Source organism: Mus musculus, chromosome 5 (assembly GCF_000001635.26).
Source record: "Mus musculus strain C57BL/6J chromosome 5, GRCm38.p6 C57BL/6J".
NCBI classification, from domain to species: Eukaryota; Metazoa; Chordata; class Mammalia; order Rodentia; family Muridae; genus Mus; species Mus musculus.
Window position 1 is genome coordinate 66,015,497 of NC_000071.6, and position 25,456 is coordinate 66,040,952.

Here is a 25,456-nt window from a genome sequence, read left to right on the forward strand (position 1 = left end):
GGTGCCCCAGGAGTGATGGGTACATTAAATAAATAAATAAACAAATATTTTTAAAAAAACCATTATAACCTTGAGGTCAGATGCCCTAGTTTTTCAAGATCACATGACTGGAAGGTTTTGGTCTTCAAGGTCAAATGACCAGTAAGAGGCAAAGCTGGAAGTTCCCGGAGGCATTCTGATTAGAAAGCCAAGCTGTTCTGTGGAACCCTTGCCTGCTTATAGAGGAAGTGTCTGAGAAATCATTTTTTCCTATGGGTAGTAGCATGAGGAACTAGAAACCAGCAATCCAGGGCACTAGTTAGAGCAGGTTACAGGAGAAAGCATCCTGTGAGGTGATCCAGTGGCTCCCAACCATCTTAACGCTGCCATCCTTTAATACAGTTCCTCATGTGGGGCTGACCCCCAGCCACCAAAGTATGTTTGTTGCTACTTCATAACTGCAATTTTGATACTGTTATGAATCATAGTATAAATATTTTTGGAGATAGAGTTTGGCCAAAAGAGTTGAAACCCTATAGGATGAGTGTTGGCATTTTGTCTAGGCTCTGCCCCACAGTTACCTGGCAACAGTCATGCCTGTTAGACTCACTATAAAGGGGCTCTTTGCCTCCCCACTCTCTCTTTTTTTTTTCGGTTTTTCGAGACAGGGTTTCTCTGCATAGCCCTGGCTGTCCTGGAACTCACTTTGTAGACCAGGCTGGCCTCGAACTCAGAAATCCTCCTGCCTTTGCTTTAGATACTGTGCCCAACATGGAGGTCAGCCAGTGATTTTGTGAACTCACTGGCAATGACATCACAGCTGCCTTCAGGTCTCCTTCTGACTGGGAAGCATCACGTGTCACTATTGGAAGCAGTGACAGGCTCTGTCACGTCCCACTTGCATCCAAATGCTGGGCTGAAGTTCTGAGGATACTGAACGATAATTCAACATTGCAACTGCCTTCCTCTGCATTTCCACATGGCCATTTTCCCAACTGCAAAGACTGAATTTGTGCCATCCCCCCACTGTTGCAAAAACTTCCTGATTTTATTTTTTAAAGGAAAAGAAAGTCTTGAAACTGCTTTAAAGAAAGCTTTATTTACCACATACATCTTAAGAATGTACTGTATGTAAATGCAGCGAGATCTAAAAAGCTTTTCAAATACGAAGCTAAAAACTAAACTAGTAGCATGACTAAAACCCAAACACTAAAACTTTTAAAAACATTTATATTAGTTTGTTCTTAATCCTAAAAAAAAAAAAAAGTTCACATTTCAAGTTATAAACTTACCTCAGTAGTGTACGTGAAATGGTTGAGAAACAAGAGGGACAGCTAAGGCCACAGACTGCAGAGACACTGGTGCTTAACTGGCTGCCACCAACGCCTGCCGTTAAGGTAGTCGCCACGTTAAGTTAGTGCATAGTTTTTCCTTTTTTTTAAATTATTAATATTATTTTTGAAAATATTTCCCCAGGCACTTGTAAAATACAGTAAGAACATGGGCATCCGGGCTCATCCGAAGACCTCCATGTCAGTCCGTGGCCGGCAGGAAGGCACTTTTTCCTCACCAGTCAAGGGATGAGGACCTGATACCTTTAAGGAGGTCACTCATTCCAACAGGCCCGTGTGGCTGCAGCTTCCCGAGTGACGCCTCTCACTCTCCCAGCTGCTCTATACCACGCAATAAGGAAGGAGGGATGCTTAAAGGTCTTAGCAGGCACTCGATAATTCTATAGAATAGTTAAATAAATATTTCTTATATATATAAAATCCATCCCGTCAAGATAAAGTGGGGGGGAGGCAGAAAAAAAAAAGACAATTGGGACTCTCTTAATTTAAAAGCAGAAAGCGTTTGCTGAGGGCAAGATCCTACTATTAGTCCACAAATAAGAGTTAAGCCTATTAGCAAAACTCTGATGGGAAGGGAGATTGGATGGACTCTGTCATGCCATGAAACACAACTGTGCATCTGCTACCCTTATTGCACACCTCACATCCTGGACTGAGCCTTCTTAAAAAGATGTAAGTTGATATAATTCATAAAAGAGATGACGATATTATCTTTTCTACTGTATTTTACATTCACTCTGCCAAAGAAAAGCCTTAAAACAGGCACAAAACCCAGCATCTGTGCATTTACTTCCAAAAAAGAAAAAAAAAAAAAAAAGGCAAACACTTTGAATAACATTGAAATAAAATGGCTGCATTTCGCATTACACTACAGGCCATGAACTTGGCAACTTTGGCGAGCAAGCGTCAGAAGTTATTTACAATCTACCCTTAAACTCCTACAGAGACTTCTCCTGGATGTGTATGCCCGTGTTCACCTGCCCGTGTTCACCTACCAAATGCAGAGCAACGGCGGGAAGCCCTGCTAAACAAACACAGGGCTTCCGACATCCCTGATGGCACCAGGCATTCTGTAGGAAACACAGGAGAAAGAAAGGCAGCGAGAAGCTTAACTTCCCACTGACAAGTCTTGTCTATAATCACATACATTCTTGGTCTCTAAAAACCCAGACTTCAAAAAAAAAAAGTCAAAGAATTAGAAAGGTCAGGTTTCATACTGAACAATTAAATAGCTATGCAGAGATGCCTTAGGCAAAGATGGTAAAATCTTGTCCTTAATGTGTATTCTGCTACTGAAGATACACATAGAACAAACCAAATATAATTAACAAAGATAATTAAAAAGACGCCCTAAACAAACCAAAAATAATTAAAAAGACCCCAACACAATCCCAGGAAGAAGTATAAAAGGCATCAGTTGTCTTCTCTATTGGAATTATCCATTTTTCTTAGATATGCCAAAGTTGCACTGGAGCTAGGGAAGGAGAAGGGCGGGGCGGGGCACGGCGGGGCGGGGGCGGGGCACAGTTACTAAGGACTCAGGAGAGAGAGCCCAAGGTAGTGAGGGCAGGTCAGAGCTTTCCAGTGTTGGGACTCTGGATGTGAGGAGTCTTTTCCATGTTGGCTTAAGAACAGAGTGTTATTAAAAACAAAACAAAACAACAACAACAACAAAAACCCCAAACCAAACCAAAACCCCATAAACCCAGAAAACATGACAAGAATAAATGGCATTATCGTCAACCCTTAATGCCAGTGGAAATACAGTAGAGACTTTTTTTTTCCTCATTTTAAAATTGCACTTTCCAGCATCACTTTAAAAAATAAAATAATGTTTTATGTAGTATTTCAGAGCACTACAGTTTGTGTCTTTAAATATTGAATATAGTTTTCAAAATAGTTCCCTAGATGCGCGGGTGTGCTTTTTTTTTTTTTTTTTTTTGATATACATACATATAGCTGATATACTTTGAAAGGTTCTACAAAATAGAAAACTCTGGAGTGCAGAAGTTAAGAAAATAACCTTCATACTGAAAATATATCCTTAAAAAACAAAAAACCAAACCTCTGTACAAAAGCAGAAGAGCATACAAACTTTAAGAGATGGCATTAAGGCGTGAGGCGTCGCAAGTCTTTTAGAAATGTATGAACGCGGGCCTGCTAAGTTGAAAAGTCATTTTCAAAAAAAAAAAAAAAAAAAAAAAAAGCGAGTGAAAACTTCATGGATATAATAAAATATTTCAGTGTGCTATTTGATAACATTCTTCTTCACCTGCAGGTTTTGCACGTGTACCAACCCGACACGTTCTTTCTTCATAAATAATAAAGTGTTCCTTCAGCGGGGTTTGGTGGCTTGCCTTGGCTCCGGTCCCCCGTTCTCAGTAAGTCTGGTAGACGTCGTGGATGGGCACCTGGAGAGCAGCGGGGAAGGCCTGAGGTATGTAGCCGGCGTAGCCCCCATACACGGCAGCCGCGGCGTTCTTCTGTAGTGTGGCGATTGTGGCAGTGGCGGGAGCAGCAAAGGGGACGTAGCTGGCCCCGTAGATGCCGGCGGTGGGGATTCTCTGAACATTTGGTGCCACGGTGTACACAGGAGTTATTGGACGGCCCTGAGAGACAAACAGACAAGACTGAAGTCCTTCCTGAGCAGGTTCGTCATCTATTAGAATAATAAGCACCCCAGTGGGGAGGGAAAGAAGACATCAAGGTAGGGAGGCAGGTGAGTGACAGTACAGAAGAAAGAGATTAGTCAGAGCAAATAGCCATCCTTGAAGGGCTTGATGCGCTCAAACTTAGTAGTGTTCAGACTCCTGTCAAAGCGTGAGGCTGCAGGTTGAGCCAGAGATTTATACAGTGGAATCTTTGATTGGCCATTCTATTCGGTTAGTTAAAGCCACAAAGAGAGGTAATGAGGGGCTGAGAATCTGCTTAAGAGCACTAATTTTTAAGCTGTCCTGGGTGTCCCCCTTTCTGTTTGAAAGTGAAGCATACCAAGTTGGGGCGGGGGGCGGGGGGGGGGGGAGAGAAAGGGACAGGGCAAGACTGTAAGGGTCAACATATCTCTAAGAACCACGAATTTAGTTTTGGTTTTGGGGCAAAAATAAAACACCACATAAGGAATAAAAGTATTGCAACTAAATGCTGCTATCTTTTCTGCACCTTACTCTAACTTCAGAATAAGTAACTTAGAATATACAAAATGGAAAACTACATTTAAAAGGCAAGGTTTTCATAGGATGTTTTTCCTTTCCTTTCTTTCTTTTTTAAAAAAGATTTATTTATTTATTTTATGCATATGAGTACACCACCATTGCTCTCTTCAGAGACACCAGGAGAGGGCACCAGACCCCATTACAGATGGTTGTGAGCCACCCTGTGGGTGCTGGGAATTGAACTCAGAACCTCTGCAAGAGCAGTCAGTGCTCTTAACCACTGAGCCATCTCTCCAGCCTGTTTTTTCTTTTCAATGTTGTGAATTGAACCTAGGACATCTCATACATACTATGCAAATGTGCTTCAGTCCCTATGCTTTATTATAATAATCTTATTATTAATAACATTATTATTTAACCTTTTACTTTGAAATAGGATCTAATTCACCCAGACTAGCTTTGAACTTGCTTTGTTGACCAGACAAGCCTTGAACTTTCTACCCTCCTGCTTTGGCCTCCCAAGTAACTAGGATTAACAGGTCTGTGCCACAGATGTGGCTGCTTCCTAATTGTTTTCCTCCCGTTGTTGTTTTGGGATAGACTCTCATGTAGCCCAGTTGGGTCTCCAATGGTGACCCTCAATACCTCAATGATGATCCTCAAGTCCTGATCTTCCTGCCTCTACCTCCCAAATACTGGGATTCTGATCAGGTTATCTCTATCACAAAATCTATAAACTGGACTCCCGAAACTATGTTCAAAAGAACTTCTATCTAACGTAATAATTATGGCAATGATGATCATGCTGAAAGACTCTGGCCTTCCAGGTGCTGTTCTTAGATCCTTATTTGAATCATTTTATTACGTCATCAAAACCCTTAGTCAAGGCCAGTTGGTGGCACGTGCTTTTAATCCAGCACTCAGGAAGAAGAGGCAGGCGGAGCTCTGTGAATTCCAGCCTGGTCTATATAGTGCAATTGAGGCTGGCCAGGGCTACAACTCCATCTTAACCCGGAGCTGGGGTTACCGGCCGTTATGGGTTCTGGAAACTAAACCTGGGTCCTTGGAAAGAGCAGTACATACTTCTAACTGTTGAGCCATCTCTCCAACCCTCTAAACTCAAATCTTATACAGTGTGGGACATTTTTAAAAATTATTTTCTAAGAGGTATTGAGTTGTGTGTGGTGTTACATATCTAGACCGCATCTCGAAAGTGAAAGATAACAAACAAAAAGGCATTGAGCTGAAAAATTTTTTTTACTTAGTATCAAGTTGATGTGTGAATAATTCCAACTGGTTTAACCCTTTCTGAATAAAGCAGTTGAGGCTTAGTATAGAGAGGAAAAGGGAGGTGAATAGCCATGATAATTCAGATGCCTGGCCACTGGAAAATCACCTGAGATACCTGTACACAACAGGAGTCTAGAACCCCAGCTCAGCCCAAATGACAGGCACTCTTCATAGACAGGGATTTCTGCTTTTCAAAACACACATCCTGGATAACTGTTGTTCAATGAGTTGAGAGACCCGGGCCATTCATACTTAGGATTCATTCACTCGTTCAGAGAGAAATTGTTCGACGATTTTTTTTTTCTTCTGCTCAACAGATGCTTTTCCCCATATGCTACACAATGAAGACTCTTAGTCTCGGAGGGCAGCTTTCCAAGAAAGAACAAATGTGCAGGCATAAGTCACAGTATAACGTACTAACGAGAGGTCCAGGAGAGCATATTTGGGCAGGTGGAGGGGAGACAGAAGAGATGAAGAGTCGGGTCCTAAGAGCTAACCAGGGCCAAAGTGGAAAAAAGACAAGACCAAAAGACAGGGCAATCACAGTCTGAGACCAAAGACAGGGCAGTCACAGTCTGAGACCAAAGACAGGGCAGTCACAGTCTGAGACCAAAGACAGGACAATCACAGTCTGAGACCAAAGACAGGACAATCACAGTCTGCGTCATAGCTGGAGGGGAGGAGGCGTCTCTGTATCTACTCCGTTAAAACAATTTCTTATGAATTACATATGTACATTCTTATGTCCATATAGGCATGTTTTGGGCCTCTGCACAAGTGTGTGTGTGTGTGTGTGTGTGTGTGCGTGTGTGCATGCGTGCGCGTGTACATATACATGTGTACACGCGGTCGGTCAGGGGTAGGTTATGGACCACAGCCCACACATAGAGAAGTCAGAGTTGTCTCTCTCCTTCACCTTTCGGGACCGGGGTCTTGAATTCAGGTCATCATATTTGGAAGCAAGAGTCTTTACCTGCTGAGCCATACTAGTCCTGTATATATACATTCAAAAATAATAAACTTAAAAACAATTTTCATAGAGCTAACATTTCTTTCCTCTATTTCACAGTTTTTGTTTGTTTGTTTGTTTTGTTTTGTTTTGTTTTGTTTTGATTTAAGAGCTAGGAGGCCATCACAGTGGAGGAATATTTGCTTACCACCCTAAGTTTGATCTCCTGCCCTTGGGGAAAAAAAAAAGCCAATACATTTTCAAATATCATTGTACCAAGTATAGTCTCAGTGTTGAATACTAATTGAGTCTATGATTGAGAGAGGCTCCATAGATAAATGATAGCAGCCACAGAAAGACCTCTGAGGGGGCTCCAAATATAAATTCCCCGCCATGCCAAGAACTTTACCTGGAAAGGTGGCGGTGTGGATACCGCAGGAATGACGGCAGCAGCGGCTGCAGCGGCTGCAGCGGCAGCAGCAGTGGCGGGGTCAGGCTGCACCGCAATGGGGCTGATCATGTGTTCCATTGTGTGGATCTTGCCATCTTCGATTATTTTCGGGGCTGGGGCTGCCTGGAACATGGAGTACTGAGCACCGATGGCAGGGATGGCCACTGTAAGAGAAGCACGTGAGACAGGCGCATTAATCACTACCCCTGAGGAGGTTCCTTCGCTTGCTGCTTATGTTTTAAAGTCCAGGTTAGCAGCCCTACACTCCTGCACACTCCCACTGCTCTGCTTGGCTCTGCGGCGCCACATCGGATGGAGTTTCTCCACAGCGCCCTGCGGCAGGAGCATTTCCAGTGAGGCGTCTGCACTGACGTTTCCTCACACGTGTGAGTGTGAGCTCTGTTTATTCTCACTGACATTACTCACCACCACCGATGCCCTTTGCGTGTTCACAATGTATTACGAAGCAGGTTGAATGAGGTATCATTCTGACAGCTTAGAGATGTGAGTGTATCATCCCTGCCTTGTATGTCATGTTAGTATTACTGATGCAGCAGGGTGTGTGTGTGTGTGTGTAGAGATTGTGTAGACAATAGAAAAGCCTCCCGTGCCTTTTTTACTCAAACCTGCCAACTCAAATACTTTTTGTGAGTAGAGTCCAAAGGAAAGGTTTCAAGCAGAGATTCAAACAGATAGAGTTACCCAACGTCCATGTGCGATATCAAGAGATCAAAGGAAGAGGTGCTAGACCCGGTTTGGGGGAGCTTGTGTGTGTGCATGCTGTGTGTGCTGAGAGGATAAGCCGGATCATGAAACGTACACACCAAGAGTCCTTTCGTTTGTGTTTTCTCTCCAACTGTAAGCACATTTCTTCTACGAAGATGGATGTGATCAAAGGTGAAGAAACAAAGTGGTCATAAGATAAACAATGGCTTGGCCATTCAGTTAAAAATGAAAAATCTAAAATCACAACCAAAGACTGTTACCTTCCTTTCCAACCAAATCTTCCACTAGGCAGTAGCACTGCCCTGGTCTCTCTCTCTCTCTCTCTCTCTCTCTCTCTCTCTCTCTCTCTCTGTGTGTGTGTGTGTGTGTGTGTGTGTCTGTCTGTCTGTCTGTCTGTCTGTCTCTGACAAAGTTGTGAGTTTAAATGAGGTCCAGATTGGGCTACTAGTTGAAACCACGTGGTAGCCATACAGGGTAACTGCAGTACTCTGGCTACAGGACTCTCCCTGGCACACAGGACTTTACATGGCTAAAGACTGTTCAGTGCCAATGGCATTTATAAGGCATCTGAGCACCATAAGCCACAGTATTGCGGTGATTAGTAGGGCTATTTCCCCAGTTACCACTGAGTTCCTTCGGCACTTTAAATTTATGTTCTAAACATATCAATTCCTTGTCTATTCTCTAGGAAAAAAAAAGTGTGCAGTCAGGAAAGGGGCTGAAAGCTCTCTCTACTCCACTCTCTCTCTACTACCCTGAGTGAGGCCAAGACGCCAGGGAGAGAATCATTCTGGTTATCCACAGGAGGAATTCGCCATGGGTTCAGAGGTTAGCGCCTGGAGAATCCGCAGACAATGGGTTTGCCAAACTCAAACCCAGTTACAGATTCTCATCCTTCCTCACAGCGGGTGACCATCCAGGTGACAATCCACCCGACAATGCTGACAGATAAGTTTGTGGGAAGCTGGTGGTAAAATCAAAGTTCAAGGTCCTTGGCTCAAAGGATCGAGCATCTCTATTCTAAATCTATGGACTGTACAATCCAGCTGTAAATACCTTCACCGTTGTCTCATCTGGAAAACTGGCACTGTTTGCTCTGGAAAAGAAGTTTCTACTTTCTCTCCAAATGGGTAATCCCTGTGCCCTCTGCTTTCTGCTGGCTGGCACACAGCTGGGTTGTAGCTCAGTGATGGGCGTTTATCTACACTCGAAAGGAAAAGGCAGGTCCTAGATGACAGGGGAGTCAGAGAGTCTCATACCTCTCTAACTATTTCCCACTCTCGTCTCTCCCTACTAGGTCACAGACAGAGACATAGCCCAGTGACGGGCGGGTGACACCGTCTGAAAGACGCCCTGACAGTCTAACATGACCTGGGCCCAACTAGACTGTTCCCCTAAATTCTAGAGAGATGAGGCCATGATGGGGGTGGGGATTCTTTTTTACACAAGTGCAGATGAATCCACATAAGATCCAAGAGCCATGAAGACTGGGACTCACTTGAAAGAGATGGGTGGGGTTTAAGACCAAATGATGCGTTTGTTCTGGTTTGTACTGACCTGTGCCAGGTTTAATGGCAACTGGATTGACAGGAGAGATCTCCAAATTCGGCACAAGTTCATATCCTTTCTCCTGCTGTTTGCCTTTGCCTTCGTGATATCGGCTATATATACCACGGCCAGCGGAATATCCTCCGAGGTAGGAACCCCTGGGCCCTGGGGTCCTGTTTCCAGCTGCGCCTCTCCCTCGGCCTCTTATGCTGCCTGCTTTAAAATAACAACACACAAAAGGGTGAGCCAGCGACAGGGATAGTCCAGGGGCTTCAGTTTGCCTTCTGTCTAAGTGGCAGGTGGCCACCATTCTGGCCTTTAGTGGGCTCATAAGATGCTTCGGACGACCTATTTTGGTCTTCTTTAACATTCTAATCTGCCAACTTCATTCAAGGTGAGTTCCAAGGATTGTAATTGTAACTTCAATTTTAGAGTTTAAAAAAAGTTAGATCTGGAAAAGGAGGTGCCCATCTTCCTTCCTCATTTTATGCTTAAAAAGAAAAAAAAAGGCAGAGTATGTTAACGCAGACCCAGTGAACAGGGACCGTGGGCCCTTGAACCTATGTTATTTTTTTGGGTTTTTTTTTTTTTTTTTTTTGGTTTTTCAACACAAGGTTTCTCTGTGTAGCCCTGGCTGTCCTGGAACTCACTTTGTAGATCAGGCCTCAAACTCAGAAATCCGCCTGCCTCTGCCTCTGCCTCCCGAGTGCTGGGATAAAAGGCGTGCGCCACCACGCCCGGCTCTATGTTATGTTTTTATAGTGTCATGGTTGGTCTTATATCCGTAGTGACTATAAGGAACCACGGCTTTGCTAACCAACACCTTAAAATATAACTTCAGAAGTGGTAACCCAGGCTGGCCTCAAATTAGGAATCCTCTAGCCTCACCCTTTAGAATGCTGGGATTGCAGGCATGGCTGAGAATTGGATTATAACATAACCTCCAAGGGATAAGCAGGCCTGCTCTACATGGGTTAGGCCCTAGCAAAAGACAAAGCGTTCCAATGATTTGACTGCTCACCCAGAGGGACGGTTCTCTCCATAGAGCAATTGTGACCATGAGTCAGTGCTCAGAACCTCAACCTAAACTGGTAGGGCTTAATAAATTGTAGCCACGCTCAATCTAACACCCTTGTCTAGGGGGCTGGACACCCACGGGGGCCTCAAGAGAAGACTCTCCACTAACTTTTCACGAAGTAGTCCCGGTTGGGCCCGATGAGAGCGTTGTAGGGGTAGCCGTAGTAGGCCAACGTGTAGGGGTCACAGGAGTACACGTAGCTGGGTTGCTGCGCTACGGCCTCAGCCGAGCCACCACCACCCTTGGCTGCCTTCTGGTAGCGGGAGTACTGTTCCTTGTCCACGGGCTTGGCCAGCGTGACTTCTAAGCAGGATCCCTCCAGCTCTGTGCCGTTGAGGTTGTTCATAGCATGCACAGCATCCTCACGGCTAGTGAAGTGCACGAAGGCGTAGTCACGGATCTTCTTGACCCTTTCCACGCAGCCTGGGTTGAACTGGCCAAAGCTCTTCTTGATGGTCTCCTCGGTGGTCTCGATCATGAGGTTGCGCACGTAGAGGATCTTCACTGTCTGCATCACATCTTCGTCCACGTCAATCTCTGGCTCGGCCCAGTCCACAGCAATCTGGTGGCCCCACAGTTGGATCCGACCCGGCATGAGCTTGCGGCGTGCCATGGCTGCAGCACGATGGCTCTCATACTCCACAAAGGCGAAGCCTCGGTTTTTCATCTTGTCTGCCGCACTGGCATACACAATCACGTTGAGTACGCCCTCGGTGACCTTGGCGATCTCCTCCAGGATCTCCCCGCGCTTCTTCATCTTGGGGATGCCACCAATGAAGAGGCGGCAGTTGTCCACACTACAGCACACACCCAGCAGACGGCCGGGGCGGATCTCGTAGTTGTTGAGTTCCCGAACGGCTCGCTTGGCCTCATGCTTGTGGCAGTACATCACGAAGGCATAGCCGCGGTTCTTGCCATCGAAATCCATCATGAGTCGCAGCTCATAGATGCGACCTACGGTCTCAAACACAGGCACCAGCTCATCTTCATACACGTCACGTGGGATCTTGCCCACGAAGACCTCACAGCCACGCTGGGGATGCGGGCCCTCCCAGCCGGGCGGGGGTCCACCGTACTTGCGCTGCCCGTTCTCTTGTACCATGGTGTAGCCGGTGCGCTCTATCAGTGCCAACAGTGCAGCCTCATTGGGCGCGCCCGCCACACCCTCCGGTACCTTGGTGGAGGACCCCACTGTTGGATCGCTGTTCATGGCTGTGGCGGAATCTTCAGCAGTCATAATGTCAAAGGCATCCACAGCTGGTGGAAACCTGCAAAAGAGAAAGGAAGAGTGTGAGTGGGGAACCCGGCAAGGAGTTCATCTTGAGCTCACTTTCTTTGTTTTTGCTCACTCTCTGGTGATGCACTACCGTCAACAGCCAGGGCGTGGGGTGCTGAATTGAGATCTTAGATTGAGGAGGCCGCTGTGGAAATGCAGGTGGCCTTAAAATAGCCAAGCTGTGAGAACCTGCTGCCATCTTTGGGGAAAAATCTTAATTTTTGTAGCAAACAATGATTTTCGTTTCATTCCTGCACTTTCGACTCCAGTATCATTTCACTACAGCACATTGCAAATTTTATTTCTTTGCTACACACAGCTTTTTTTTTTTTTTTAAAGGTAGACCTTCCCATTGTACTGATAGAAAGTGAAGGACATCATTGTCCCATAAGTGTCCCCATTGTGGTGAGTGCATTGTTGGGGGTGGGGTGGGGTGGGGTGGGGGTGGAACCTAGGGCCTTGTGCATGCTGGGTAAGCATTCTACCACTAAGTTATACCTCCAGATACTACAGTGTGCTTATTAGAGTAAACTTCAAGGAGGTGTTTTCCTACAAGGTAGCTACTGAGCCGTGCACTTAAGTACCCAACAGGAAATGGGATTGTCTCAACCACTGTGGCGTTGTCCTACTAACTAGTCAGAGTTTTATAACATTCAGGCAAAAGTTTGTGAACAGCTTTGGTCCACAAGGAGCCAGGTTAACTCGGGAAGCTGTGATGCAATATTTCTACTGGGAAAAGACAACACAGGTTTCAAAGAAATGCCATCTGCATTCTTAGCTCACTTTCGTAGCCTTTGCACACGGTACCTGACATTCAACTCTGCTTGCTTGTAGGCAAAGAGACTCAGAAGTCATGTAAATTGCGCCAGTTCACATAGGAACCTGGGCTTTTGGCTCCAGAGTCCATATTCTTTTTTCCCCCAGAAAGGTGCTGTGCAAAACATCTATTTATTTATTTAGGCAGGGTCTGCGTCGTACTAGTCATAGACTACCTACCTGGTCTCAATTCTCTTCCAGGTCTGGTCTGGATCTCAGGGCAATCCCCCTATCCCAGCTTCCTGAGTGTTGGGATGTGAGCCAGGAAACCAAGGTCAACTCTTGGTTTATTTTGTTTTGTTTAAAGACCAGGCCTTCGTAAGTAGCTCGGTGTGGCCTTGAACTCACACAACCTTCCTGCCCCCTGAGTTACCTCACTTGGCTCAGTACAGTTTTGGAGGAGATGATGGAAAAGCTGCCACTAGCCACCTACAGCAAATGGAGCTTAAGGGAGCAAGAAACTGAATTAACATTTTAATTTTAATTACGTAGCCACCTTCTTTCAGAGAGGAAGTGTGTAATGATGTCATTAAAAGTTAGATACAGGGCTGGTGAGATGGCTCAGCAGTTAAAAGCGCCAACTGCTCTTCCAGAGGTCCTGAGTTCAAATCCCAGCAACCACATGGTGGCTCACAACCATCCATAACGAAATCTGATGCCCACTTCTGGAGTGTCTGAAGACAGCTACAGTGTACTTACATATAATAAATAAATAAATAAATAAATAAATAAATATTTTAAAAAGTTAGATACAATGCTTGTGTAATGACAAGGTTCTGAATAAACTCTTTCTTTTTCCTTTCTTTCCTTCTATCCTTCCTTTCATTTGTTTTAAGACAAGGTTTCTCTGTGTAGCCCTAGAACTCACTCTCTATAGACCAGGCTGGCCCCAAACTCAGAGATCTGCCTGTCTCTGCCTCCCGAGTGCTGGGATTAAAGGCGTGCTCCACCACGCCCGGCTAAAGTAAACTGTTTTCCTGGTTATATTAGTTAAATGATGAAACCTTAGGCCATCATTAAAGTGACATTTTTACAAATAGTGAGAACATGTCCGGATATTTCTAAAATATCCAAAGCCGCAAAGAGGAAGAAACCATACCTCAGACACTAACAAAAGGTAGAGAAAGTTTTGCGGTAGTTATCAGTGAGTGGACACTTGTTTCTTTTTTGCTACTATTACATTTTATGTGTATGGGTGTTTTACTTGCATTTATGTATGTGTGTATGCACCACGTTCTTGTCTAGTGCCCAAGGAGGTCAAAAGAGGGTTTTGGATCTCCCAGAACTTGAGTTACAGACAGTTGTGAGCTAACATATGGGTGCTGAGAATCAAATTTGGATCCTTTATTAAATCAGCCAGTGCTTTGAACTGCTGGGCTATCTCTCCAACCCATTTCTTGATTTTCTATAGATTTCATTTGTTGAATAATAAGATCTACTTCATTCTTTAAAAAGTTCAGCCGGGCGTGGTGGAGCACGCCTTTAATCCCAGCACTCGGGAGGCAGAGACAGGCAGATCTCTGAGTTTGGGGCCAGCCTGGTCTACAAAGTGAGAGTTCCAGGACAGCCAGGGCTATACAGAGAAACCCTGTCTCGAAAAAACCAAAAAAACAAAACAAAAACAAAAAACCCAAAAAACAACCCCAAAACCAGTTTACTTTAAAAACGTAGAGCTGTGAATTGTACATGAGACTATTCAGGAAAAAAAAATTCAAGGACTAGGAAGTAAGGTGGCAGAGGATGTGCTTGCCTAGGGGGCATGAGAGGTCCTGGGTTCGATACCCAGTGTCACAAAAAGAAAAAGAGAAAGGAAAGCTAAGTATGGTGTCTCACATCTGTGATTCTAATGTCAGAAGGCCGAGGATCGTGGGTTTGTTTTGTATGATTCTCATACAGAATGAGAGCTGGTCTCATAAAGAAAAAAAGAACCTCAAATCTACATAGAGACACAAAACAGAGATATGTATTCGCCACTTAGCCAAACAGCATGGCTGTCTGAGTCCTAGTTAACTCTTCCTAGTTGTATGACTTAGAAGGAGTTCACTTAGCTATCATATGACTCAGTTTCCCTACTTATAAAGGGGAATCCTAATGATATCACTTTTAGCATAACAAATGAGCTAACAAAAAGTGCCCTCTTTGCTCAATACTCGTGGTTCAAGATGTGAGCCCTCAGCTGGCTGTTCCCACCTCCCAGGCTTGCTGCCTGCTGCCACCTGCTCCGGTCATTGTGGATTCCCAGCCCCTGGAACCGTGAGGCACTATTGATTTTGGGTTTTGGGTTGGTAATATTATCATATCACAGAACAGAACAGTAACACATATAGACATTCCCACTTGGGGTCCAGGCTGGTTTTGAACTTGTGTTCCTCCTGCCTCAACCTCCTCAGTGCTAAGATTACTTTTACACAGGTATGCATCACCACGCCCAGCTCGAACGAGGAACTTTGACCTATGCCTAGAACATCGCAACAGCTCAAGAGAGGCAATATTATTTTTTATTCAAATTCTGGCAAAAACTCAGACCAATCATTTGAATTTTTGAGGGATTTAAATTTAAAAGCGTGTTTTCCAGAGCTTTTAGAAATTATCTCTGGGGGACTGTTTCAGTGGGTTAGAGCACTTGTCACTAAGCTTGACAACCTTGAGACCTCTATAGTGGATAAGATCAAATCCTGCAAGTTGTCCTCTGACTTCTACACACATGCCTGCTCCCCTACCTACACAAATAAATGTAATAAAAAGTTAAATATGTATCTTTGGATAGGGCCTCCTTCTATTTATTTATCTTGTTTCCTTTGTGCTTCAGTGCTTGCAAGTTAGCTTGACAACAGCTCCTTATAAGGGTCCTCTCAGTGTCCGTTTGGAGCGATACATTGGTTCCTCTACCCTCAGTGTCAGCGTTGAGTGTGAATGTCTGTCTCCCTCCCAAAGGAAGATGAGCACACACGTTTTAGGAGACTGTTTAAAGTCAGTGAACTGCAACAGAGGATGACAAATAGATATAGAAACATACATATGATCAAGGGAGACTCTACGTGCTACAGTACGGTAAACATGAGGTCCTGATAGACACTGATGGATGATCACAGGAATAGAACTTACGCCTTAGTGTACTGCAGCCACACCCCCCCCCCCGCCCCTAAGGCAACAAAACTGGGATTTTTATATAGGCCCTTAAAAAAAAAAAAGACATGCCTTTAAGAATGTGTTTATTTTATTCTTTACTTATGTGTGTATGTATGTTTGCATGCAGTGAGTGCCTGCAGAGGCCGGACGAGGGCCTCAGGTCCCCTGGAGCTGGAATAACAGGCAGTTGTGAGACAGCAAAGGTGTATGCTGGGAACTGAACTTGGATCCTCTAGAAGAGCAGCAAGCCCCCACACTGAGCCATCTCTCCAGCTTCCCGAATGTTCATATAATATACAAGGTCTTGCTTTTGATCCTCAGCATTGCAAATGATAGCTAGATAAATAGATAAGTAGATGAGATGCTGGATCCATTGAGCACATTTATGAAAATCTTAGGGTCTACAAGCTCCATTCTCCTTATCATCCTGCCACAGTTAAATAAGTTATGTAAAATACTCATTCATACACTTAAGGCCAAATCTTTAGACATAATAAAAAGTAACCATTTATTTACTGTCTTTTAAAAGGGCCACTGTGGCGCTAACATGTCTTTTCTCTCCAATCCAATAGCAAACTGGACTTGGGACAACTAACTCTAGATGCTTTAGACGGAGCTCAGCAGGGACCACATATGGTCTGCCACTTGTTTAGATAAAGCCCTATCTATAAAACCATATTCTTAATGTGGGGTGGGGGTGGGGGTGGGGGAGAGACTTCTGTTGACAACTGGTATGGCAGAGTTATAGAGTTCAAACGTTGGAATACGGGCAGTGTGGCCCACAAAGCCTCGGATGCTCACTCTCTAGCCTGGCCCCTGACTTTGGTGACTGCTGTCAGAGTGTGGTGACTAAGTGAAGCTCAGTAATGCAGATTTGACTCCATAAGCCTATCTGCTTTCTTCTCTTCTGAGTCCCAGGCTGAATCATGGCTTAATTTCAGGACCATTGCAAAAACATGTTGACTTTTTGCATATGTGTGTCCATGTTTGTGTGCAAAAGCCAGAATTCAATATTGGATAACTCCCTCTTTTGTTTGCCGCCTTGTTTTCTGAGGCAGGATTGCTCACTGAACCGATTTGGCTGGACAGGCTGGCCGGTACATTTCAGGGATCCACCGTTCTCGGCTCACCAGATCTCACCATCTAGCACCGAGGTTGCAGCCAGCGCATTGCCATGTTACGTGGGTGTTGGTATCCAGCTTCTGGCCCTCATGAGCCTTGCTGAGTGAGCCTCCTCCTAAGCCACATCACATGTATTTCATATACAATCTGTTGTTGTTTTCTTTGAACAGGTTGGCCGGTCCCAGGTTAGCCTCTAGCTCATGACAACCACCTTGCTCAGCCTCCTAAGTGCTGGTATTTCGGGCATGCGTTATCACTCTCTGATAGTTTCACACATAGATAAAATATATTCCCATAGTCCCAGTTCCATCCCTTGCCCCACAACCCCCCATGCAGGCTCTCATCTTAATCTAAGCTGCAGTGCAGTATTTATGAAATCTGGACAAAGAAATATTGGTGAGAGGGCACGACTCAGTTCCTGACCCTCTCATGTGAATGACAGTTTGAGAGACAGAGGACGTTTTCATTCTTCTACCCATCCATCCATCTATCATCTATCTACCATTCACCCATCTATCCCCCACCCACCCAATAGTTTCTGAGTAAGCTAACCCTGTGCATCCCCATGTTAGCTGCAGGTAGGCCTTGTGGCGCTCACCTCCCAGCTAGCTGAATTATGCTGAGACACAAGGAAGTTGAAGTCTAAGCTCTTTACATGCCTGCCTACTGACCAGGAACTGCTTCCAAAGGGTCAAGCTTGACTTCTTAACAATTTGTTTCTAATAAGATCACAGTCCTCAAGGTCAATGCCCAGCCACCTCAGAATTTAATAATTAGTCCTGAATTTGGGGGAGAACCAGGAGGGCTGGATACCTGGGAGGGATTAGAAGGAGAAAAGGCAAGAGGGGGAAATGGTGTAATTATATTTTAATTAAAAATTATATTTAAAAAAGGAAAAGAAATGGCCTTGTGATAGGGAAGAAAAAAAAATACTAGCCCCAGGGAGCTAGAGAAATGGCTCAGTGGTTAAGGGTGCTTGTTGCACAGTCATGTGAGCTAGAGTTGAGACCCAACAAACATCCACACGAGCTGGGTATCCTGTAAACATTTATAACTCCGGTTCCAAGGAAGCCTACCTCTTCATCTGGCCTATGTGTATATGTGTATATCTACTCACACAGACACACAGTCACATTCACTCACACACACACACACACACACACACACACACGAGACTAATAAATAAGCAAACAAACAGACATAAAATGAACCTTGAAGGCCTGGTGTGACATCACAGGCTGATCACTCCAGCTTTTAGGAGACACTCCAGCTTTTAGGAGATACGGAAGATCAGGGGTTTGAGGTCATGCTTAGCAATGTATCAGGTTCCAGGCTGGCCTTTAAGACTGTAGTTCAGTGGTGGAATATTTGTCCAGCTAGTGCAAGGCCCTGAGATTAGCCAGGTGGTGCTGGGGCATGACTTTAATCCCAGCCCTAGGGAGGCAGAGGCAGTCAGAGTCTAAGGCCAGCCTGGTCTACAGGGAGGACAGCCAGGGAGGGATACAAGGAGAAACCAAGTCAAAATACAAGTCAAAAAACAAACAAACAAACAAACAAACAAACAAACAAAGGGATTAAAAATTAGCCTTGGACTGGGTGTGGCAGCACACAGCTGCAACCTCAGCTCCCAGGAGGGCGAGCAAGGAAGAGGCTTGTGCCTTCTAGACTGGCCTAGAATATTCTCTTTAGAAGGGCAAGGGCAGGAACACACGGCAGCATGCTGTGCAGGGAAGTGTCTGAGACAGATGCCAAATACTGAATGTCAAGATCCTTGTTTAAGGTAGAGGTGTGGACTGGCTATGAGTGCAACAAGCATCCAGACACATAGCATAGACTTCTCCAGTTCAGGGGAGCCGTCAGAGTACTTCAGATTTCAGAGCACACGAAACAGATGGAGTCGGAGAGAGCAAGGGTGATCTTGAGTCCTCCAGTGGTGAACCACGAGGGGGACCCTGTAAACTCTTCAAAGCTTCACAGACTCATCCGTAGAGACTGTTATGTAAAAGGCAGCGCTGTGCTCTGTGTATCCCCATGGATGGATACCATGGGGAAGGGGTATCATTAGGGTCTCTACCTTACAGAGAAAGAAACAGGCATGGAGCAATGAGGTAGAAGCTCTGGGAATGAGTCGCAGTGTCAGCCTGACTCAGAGTTCACACCACAGCTGCAGCAAATGATCCTCCTCATAGGGGGAGGATTAGGGGAAATGATATGTGACGGGCTCCTGGGGCAAAACCTCCAAATAAGGGATCAGGGAATGTCACTATAAGAAACTTGAACGTGAGCTCGAGGCAAGAATCCTGGCCCTGAGCAAGATTCTTGTGTTTACAGGAAAGCAAGCAAAAGGTTCCCAGGGCCAGGGTCAGCTTTAAACCAGTCAGCACAGACGCCTAGCCGGTGAGTTCTGGTGGAGACTGGTGTGTCAGCCTCCCGGGTGCGTGTCACAGGTAAGCTGGCTGACTTCTCTGGTGCTGTGGCTCAGGCATCCAAGTATAAGTCTGATTCTCACCTAAGCCTTGGCTAGAGCACTTTGCAGAGGCTGTTCCAGAAAGAACCTGAAGAGACTTGCCACACGAGCTGCAAATGGTCCAAGCATCCCGGTGGATGCCAGATTCCTGGGGAGGCAGGACCCACCCAGTACATGCTCTCTTTGTGCATGCTGAATACGCTTTCCTCCTCACGGAGGGCAGCCAGCATCAAAGTGAGCACAGCAGGGTATTTGAAGGGACTCATTTGTTCAGCTTGGCATATGCTACTGTATGAAAATATACTTTCAAAAAAAAAAGCTATCGCTATTCTGGATTCTGGTAGAATTTTTGTTCTAGGTTACATTTGTACTTACAAGGTAAGCTTACATCACAAACTCTCAGATTTGAGTTAGGGTTTTAGTAAGGTTCAGAGTATCTTTCACTCAGATTTTTAGCTTTTAATTGGTTCAGCAAAGGTTGCCACTATACTTAAGAACTATTTCTAGTGTTCAAAAACCAGTCTTTATCAAAGGCAAGTATGAGTTTATTCTAGAATTACTTGGATTGTCAGTTAACTTTGGTTCATAGTTCTGAAGTGTGTGTGTGTGTGTGTGTGTGTGTGTGTGTGAGAGAGAGAGAGAGAGAGAGAGAGAGAGAGAGAAGAAGAAGAAGAAGAAGAAGAAGAAGAAGAAGAAGAAGAGGAAGAGGAAGAGGAAGAGGAAAAGGTGGAGGAGAGTCCAAACAATGAAAGTGTCCTTTCTGTGAGTTCAAATCTCATGTGTGCCACTTTCTAACCCTGTCCCATGAGCTCTGACTTTCATTCCCACACACATCACTAAATTGGTTTAGTCAGCAGCTGCTACCTGAGAGGATTCATTGACACTTGAAGACACCTGACTCACAATATGCTAGAAAGATTAGCAACTGCTATTGTTGTTTTAAAGAATGTTACTTAAGCTGCCTTAAGTGGTTCATGCTTATAAACTCAGCACTCAAGAGGCTGAGGAAGAAAAACTGTTAAGAGCTCCAAGTTAATTCTGATGACAGAGATAGAGTGTTGTGGGGTCGGGGATGATGGGTTTGGAAGGGAAAGGAAAGAGGAAAAGGGGGGTTGATTTAAGGCCAGAATTCACATTTTAGGGAGAGCTTTGTCACAAAGGTGGTGAAAACCTCATGGGTGATGGAGATACTCTGTGTGAAGAAAGAGCTCACCACAAATCAGGAAGAAACCAGGAGAGAAAGATTAGCCTCGGCAGAGGGTTTTTAACATGTGGCATTTAGCTTTTTGTCCAGTACCAAGTCACCACCACCCACTCAAATAAACATCAGGAAGGCTGCTCCCACTCTTGGAGCTCTGGCACCAGGGCAGGTCTGTCAGTCCGTCCATCCCAAGACTGAAAGAATAAGAGGGTTCCCACTGGAAGTCAGGCTATAGGACCAGGAATTCACCTAGGGGCCCCAAACAATAAGCAGGGGATGGGAGCTCTGGCTCACCCTGCACCCCTCACCCGTCTACACTAACTGCCTTCTGTGAGTCTCCTTGCTGTAAGCAAAGTCTTAAAGAGACAGGAGATCACGAAGTCCTAGCCTCTACCTTTAGAAGCCCCCGACTAAGGAACAGCTCCCCATAGGAGGGCCAGGTTATGTTGATGCTCTTAACACAGTCTGTTGTGGCAAAGAACATCACTCAATGCATGGCTCTGTTTGATAAACAGAAGCAAAGCCAAGAGGCTCTTTTCCCAGGCACTTCTATCAACACAGTCCTGAAAAGGAGACTTTGCTGTGGGTTCCCAGGGACACCAGCTGTATGGCTCAGGAGGGGTGGCTACTTTCCAGAAAGTGGGCAAAGCAGAGGGATTTTCTGCCCCGGAGTTTGACAGTACCTAAATATCTGCTAGGAATCCATTATGTTGATCCTTTTATAAGCATTACAACACTTAACACTCATTCTTAACGAGTTCACTGATGCTGGAGGAAACAAACGCCTAAACAAGCCACTGGCATACAGTAGGAGGGGGTTTATCGTTTCCCTCCTTATTCTGGCTCTGCTGGCCTGAGCCATTGAGAGATCTGGGAAGGACAGAAAAGTCTGACAGGAAGGCAGGCAGATGCCTGAATAGAGAAAGAAGCTGCTGCAGTCTATCAGATGCTGTAGCTTGAAGAGATGCGGTGGTTTGGAAGATTTTTGTTTGTTTGTTTGTTTCCACGCACATGATCTCATTTCCCAGTCCCAGACTCTGAGCTGCGCAGGCACCCGAGGTACCATTTATCGCAGGATTTTGAACCTTCTGTAGGTCTGTCAGCATTCTGGCTGTGTGAGGGGATGCCCTGGGTGTAGTAGGAAGTTTGGAAGCATCCCTGCCGTCTACCCAGGAGATGCACAAACACACGACCTGACAATGTGTGACAACCAGAGATGGCTTCAGACTGTGCAGTTTGTGGGGTGGGAAATATGCAGAGTGGCTCTTTGTGGAGAACGGCTGATGGAATCTACTGGAGTTGCCAAGACTGTATGCAATATGTAAACAGTACATGTTGTTATTTCCTATATCTCCTTTCAACATAAATCTGGTGTTTTGTATTCTTTCTTTTGAACTCTTCCTCACCCTCTAGGCCTCCCCTTGAGACCACAGAGGGTCTGTAGTCCAAGCTGCCTAAAGCTCACTCATCCTCTTGCCTCCATCTCCTGAATATTAAGATTGTAGGCATGTACCACCCAACCAGGCCAACAGTTCTGCCTTCCAGCTGAGACACGTGCAGTGTTGTTCAAGGGGACAGACAGGTTAGTGTCTGAGATACCAGACACCCTATTTAACAATGTGGCAGAAGTGTTATCAATTTTATTTTTCGTGCAACAATTGCCATCATATACTACTATCACATTTTGTGATCTGATTCCCAATCTGCCACCACAGGCTGATTGACAGACCACAAATAAGACTTCTGAAATCAGGCTAATGACCTGGCCAGCTATCACAGTGTCTCATTTAAATGGAGCACCTCTTCCGAGATACATGAGAACTGCTGACAATCTGGTTTTCAAGACATGGGTCATTTTAAAATTCTACTACTGACTTCTGTGATAGCATAATAAGCCTCATCTCGTCAGAGTCACGTGTTGCTTAAGGCATCCTATGGACATTCCCTGACAATGTGGTCTTAGAACACAGTCAGTTCACTGGTACTGAAGTCATCTTCTGTCCTCCAAAGGCGATGCTATGGTGATGTAGACAAGGAAACAATATTCGCACATTCATTCTCTCACTTAACCCACTGGGCACTTCTGAGGACTGGGCTGTGCTAAGTGCTCCAACGTGCGACCACTGCTCAGTCTTTGTGTTCATAATCTAGCAAGAAAGCGGAAAGAACAGAAGGATGCCAGAAGCCAAGGGGAGTCTGTTGGAATTATGGAGAGTGACATGCAAGAGGTGTAAAAGAGACAGAAGAGGCTCAGTTCGCAAGTGGAGCTGGGTGGTGACTGGGCTAGAACACACCCCTTATTCTGTGTGAAGGCAATGGGAAACTGCAGGCAGAAGGATGTGGCTAGGAGGCCTCAGATGAATCTCCAAGTGAAAAAATGGTTCTTGCACAATGGTTCTGCTCAGGATTTGATCAATGCATTTAGGAAGTACTCATTTAGGAAGTGCCCAGGACAAGCGAGGGTGAGTAGCATCTATAAGACAGGGGATCTAGGACCTCAGAATGAATGGCACAGGATAAACCTGAGGGTCTCTGTCTTGCCAGCCATGGTTAGTGTCAGACAACTCTGTGGCTTTCTGTCATTGTCCCCTTTCAGACAAGCTGCAACTACCATTTTCCCTCAGTCTTTTTCCATCTCTTAAATGTCAACTCCATGAGGACAGTCTATGCCTGTTCCTGACTCTCAAAGTTTGTGAATTAAAAGACAATGCATATTTGTTGAAGGAAAAGATTGTAGTTTTCAACTTAACAAGCAAACCAGGAGCAATCAATACATGCTTTTGCACAAAGTGCTGTGCTGGGGACAGTGTAGCAAGGTGAGGTGGTAGCCACAAAGGCACAAGAGTACTCAGTACTAGGAGGTCACATACACCCACCGAGTAAGCATTTATTGCGTTGAAGCTAAGGCTAGCTCAAAATGTAGATAACCAACAGTGGGCAACACGTCAAACCCAAGGAATAATGCTGCTATAAACATCCAGAAAGGCCTAGAACTTTCCAAACCTCTGACTGATTATGGAGAGACAGACGCCTTCCTTATCTTGTTATCCTCAGAACTATGTTATCATAGATTATATTACTATAAATGTCTTTGTAAGGACTTTATACAATTCATTAAACTCATGAAAAGCAACTCCCATTTTATGGCCAAACCATTTAGCCCTGTGAAGAACCCTTAGGGGGCGGCGCTTCCTTCCATGCGGCTCGCGTTTCTGGAGAAGTGGCTGTATGGTGTGGTTAGCCCATGTGCAGAGGACAGGGCAGCAATAAAGAGAAGAGATGGCTTATAAATAATCCTCTTTTCAGGAAAGGAGATGGACTGGAAAGAATTTCTTGAACAATTATCTTAATAGCAAATCGACTAAGCACGCTGGCTAGTAAACTTACAGCACTTGAGTACAAGACATCTCATGGGAATTCCTCAATTCTTATGACATTTCTGTGAGGAGTAGTTCAAAATCTGTGCCCTAGAGAAGTCGTCAGCAAATCAGGGCTAGGGCTGATGAAGCCAACTTTGCCTTTATGGATATTTTTACAGTTTTACCTCAACACAGCCATGTACATTGGTGTTAGTACTGTCTATGGCTCTTTTATGTAACAAAGGTTAAATTACTATAGCAGTGACTGTAAGGTTTGCAAAGCCAAAAAGACTGACATCCTGGTCCTGTACAGAGAATCCCTTATAACCATCACCTGTCAATAAAAAGCCTATGGCCAATGAACTGAGGCAGGAAATAGGAGGTGGAACACTGGCAGGAAGAGAGAGGATTCTGGGAAATAGAGAATGTGATGGTTTGTATATGCTTGGCCATATTCTGGAATCCTTCTCCACTGAAACCTCTTGGGCCAGGTCTGCACAGTTCAAATCAAACTCAGCAACAAAGTCTTTGACATTCTTACTCGGATAGTCCATTAAGCCACATTTAAAGCATTCCACAGCTTTCCAAATCCAAAGTCCACAAATCTACATTCTTCCAAACAAAAGCTTGGTCAGGCCTAGCACAGCAATAACCCAGTCCCGGTTAACCACTTCTGTCTTAGGGTTTTACTGCTGTGAACAGACACCATGACCAAGGCAAGTCTTATAAAGAACAACACTAACTGGGGTTGGCTTACAGGTTCAGAGGTTCAGACCATTATCATCAAGGTAGGAGAATGGCAGCATTCAGGCAGACATGGTGCAGGAGGAGCTGAGAGTTCTACATCTTCATCTGAAGGCTGCTTGTCCTTCATCTGAGGACTGACTTCCAGGTAGCTAGGGTGAGGGTCTTAAGCCCACACTCACAGTGACACACCTACTCCAACAAGGTCACACCTCCAAATAGTGCCACTCCCTGGGCCAAGCATATACAAACCATCACAGAGAATAAAGGAAGATGCAGGAAGAGATTTGAGAGAGATTCGAACAAGATGCTGAGAGAGATGTTGAGGTAGACGCAAAGGAAGAAGGGGCTGGACTGAAGGAGAGGCAATTAATTTTAAAATTCTAAAACTGGATGCTGGAGAGATGCTCAGCAGTTAAGAGCACTGGCTACTCTTCCAGAGGACCCAGGTTCAATTCTCAGCACCTACAAGGCAGTTCCCAGCTACCTATAACTCCTAGCTAAGGGATCTGACTCCCTCACACATGCAGAACACAAAAATGGTGTACAAACTGGTGTACAAAATGTATTTCAAGAAAGAATACTCTCTATCTATCTATCTATCTATCTATCTATCTATCTATCTATCTATATGAATGAAGATGAAAACGAGGACTTCCTCTAATATAAGGTGGCACAGTTGCTGTGATGTGCATGAGGGGTGTCCTGCCCTCCCGCTTTACTAGGCTGCAAAAAGCAGTTACACTGTGAAAACATGGAACACCGCTAGTGTCCCATGGTCCATGAATGCATGCTCACTGGGGCTTGCCCTAGTGTG

The 25,456-nt window shown here is 45.0% G+C and overlaps 1 protein-coding gene across 7 annotated transcripts in view; it reads right to left on the reverse strand.

The window, feature by feature from the left end:
* Positions 1-1,052: 1,052 nt before the first annotated feature.
* Positions 1,053-25,456, reverse strand: part of Rbm47 (RNA binding motif protein 47) — a 135,406-nt gene continuing 111,002 nt past the window's right edge. For 3 of the 7 annotated variants that reach the window (NM_001127382.2, NM_178446.4, NM_139065.3), the window contains 4 exons: positions 10,634-11,793; positions 9,457-9,663; positions 7,132-7,337; positions 1,053-3,940 (listed from right to left, as the gene is read on the reverse strand). In NM_001127382.2, the coding sequence (NP_001120854.1) occupies positions 3,710-3,940; positions 7,132-7,337; positions 9,457-9,663; positions 10,634-11,762 (1,773 nt within the window). In that variant the 5' untranslated portion in view covers positions 11,763-11,793 and the 3' untranslated portion in view covers positions 1,053-3,709. The remainder of the gene's footprint in view (positions 3,941-7,131; positions 7,338-9,456; positions 9,664-10,633; positions 11,794-25,456) is intronic. The other 4 variants (XM_030254507.1, XM_006503956.2, NM_001291226.1 and 1 more) reach the window with 4 other exon arrangements.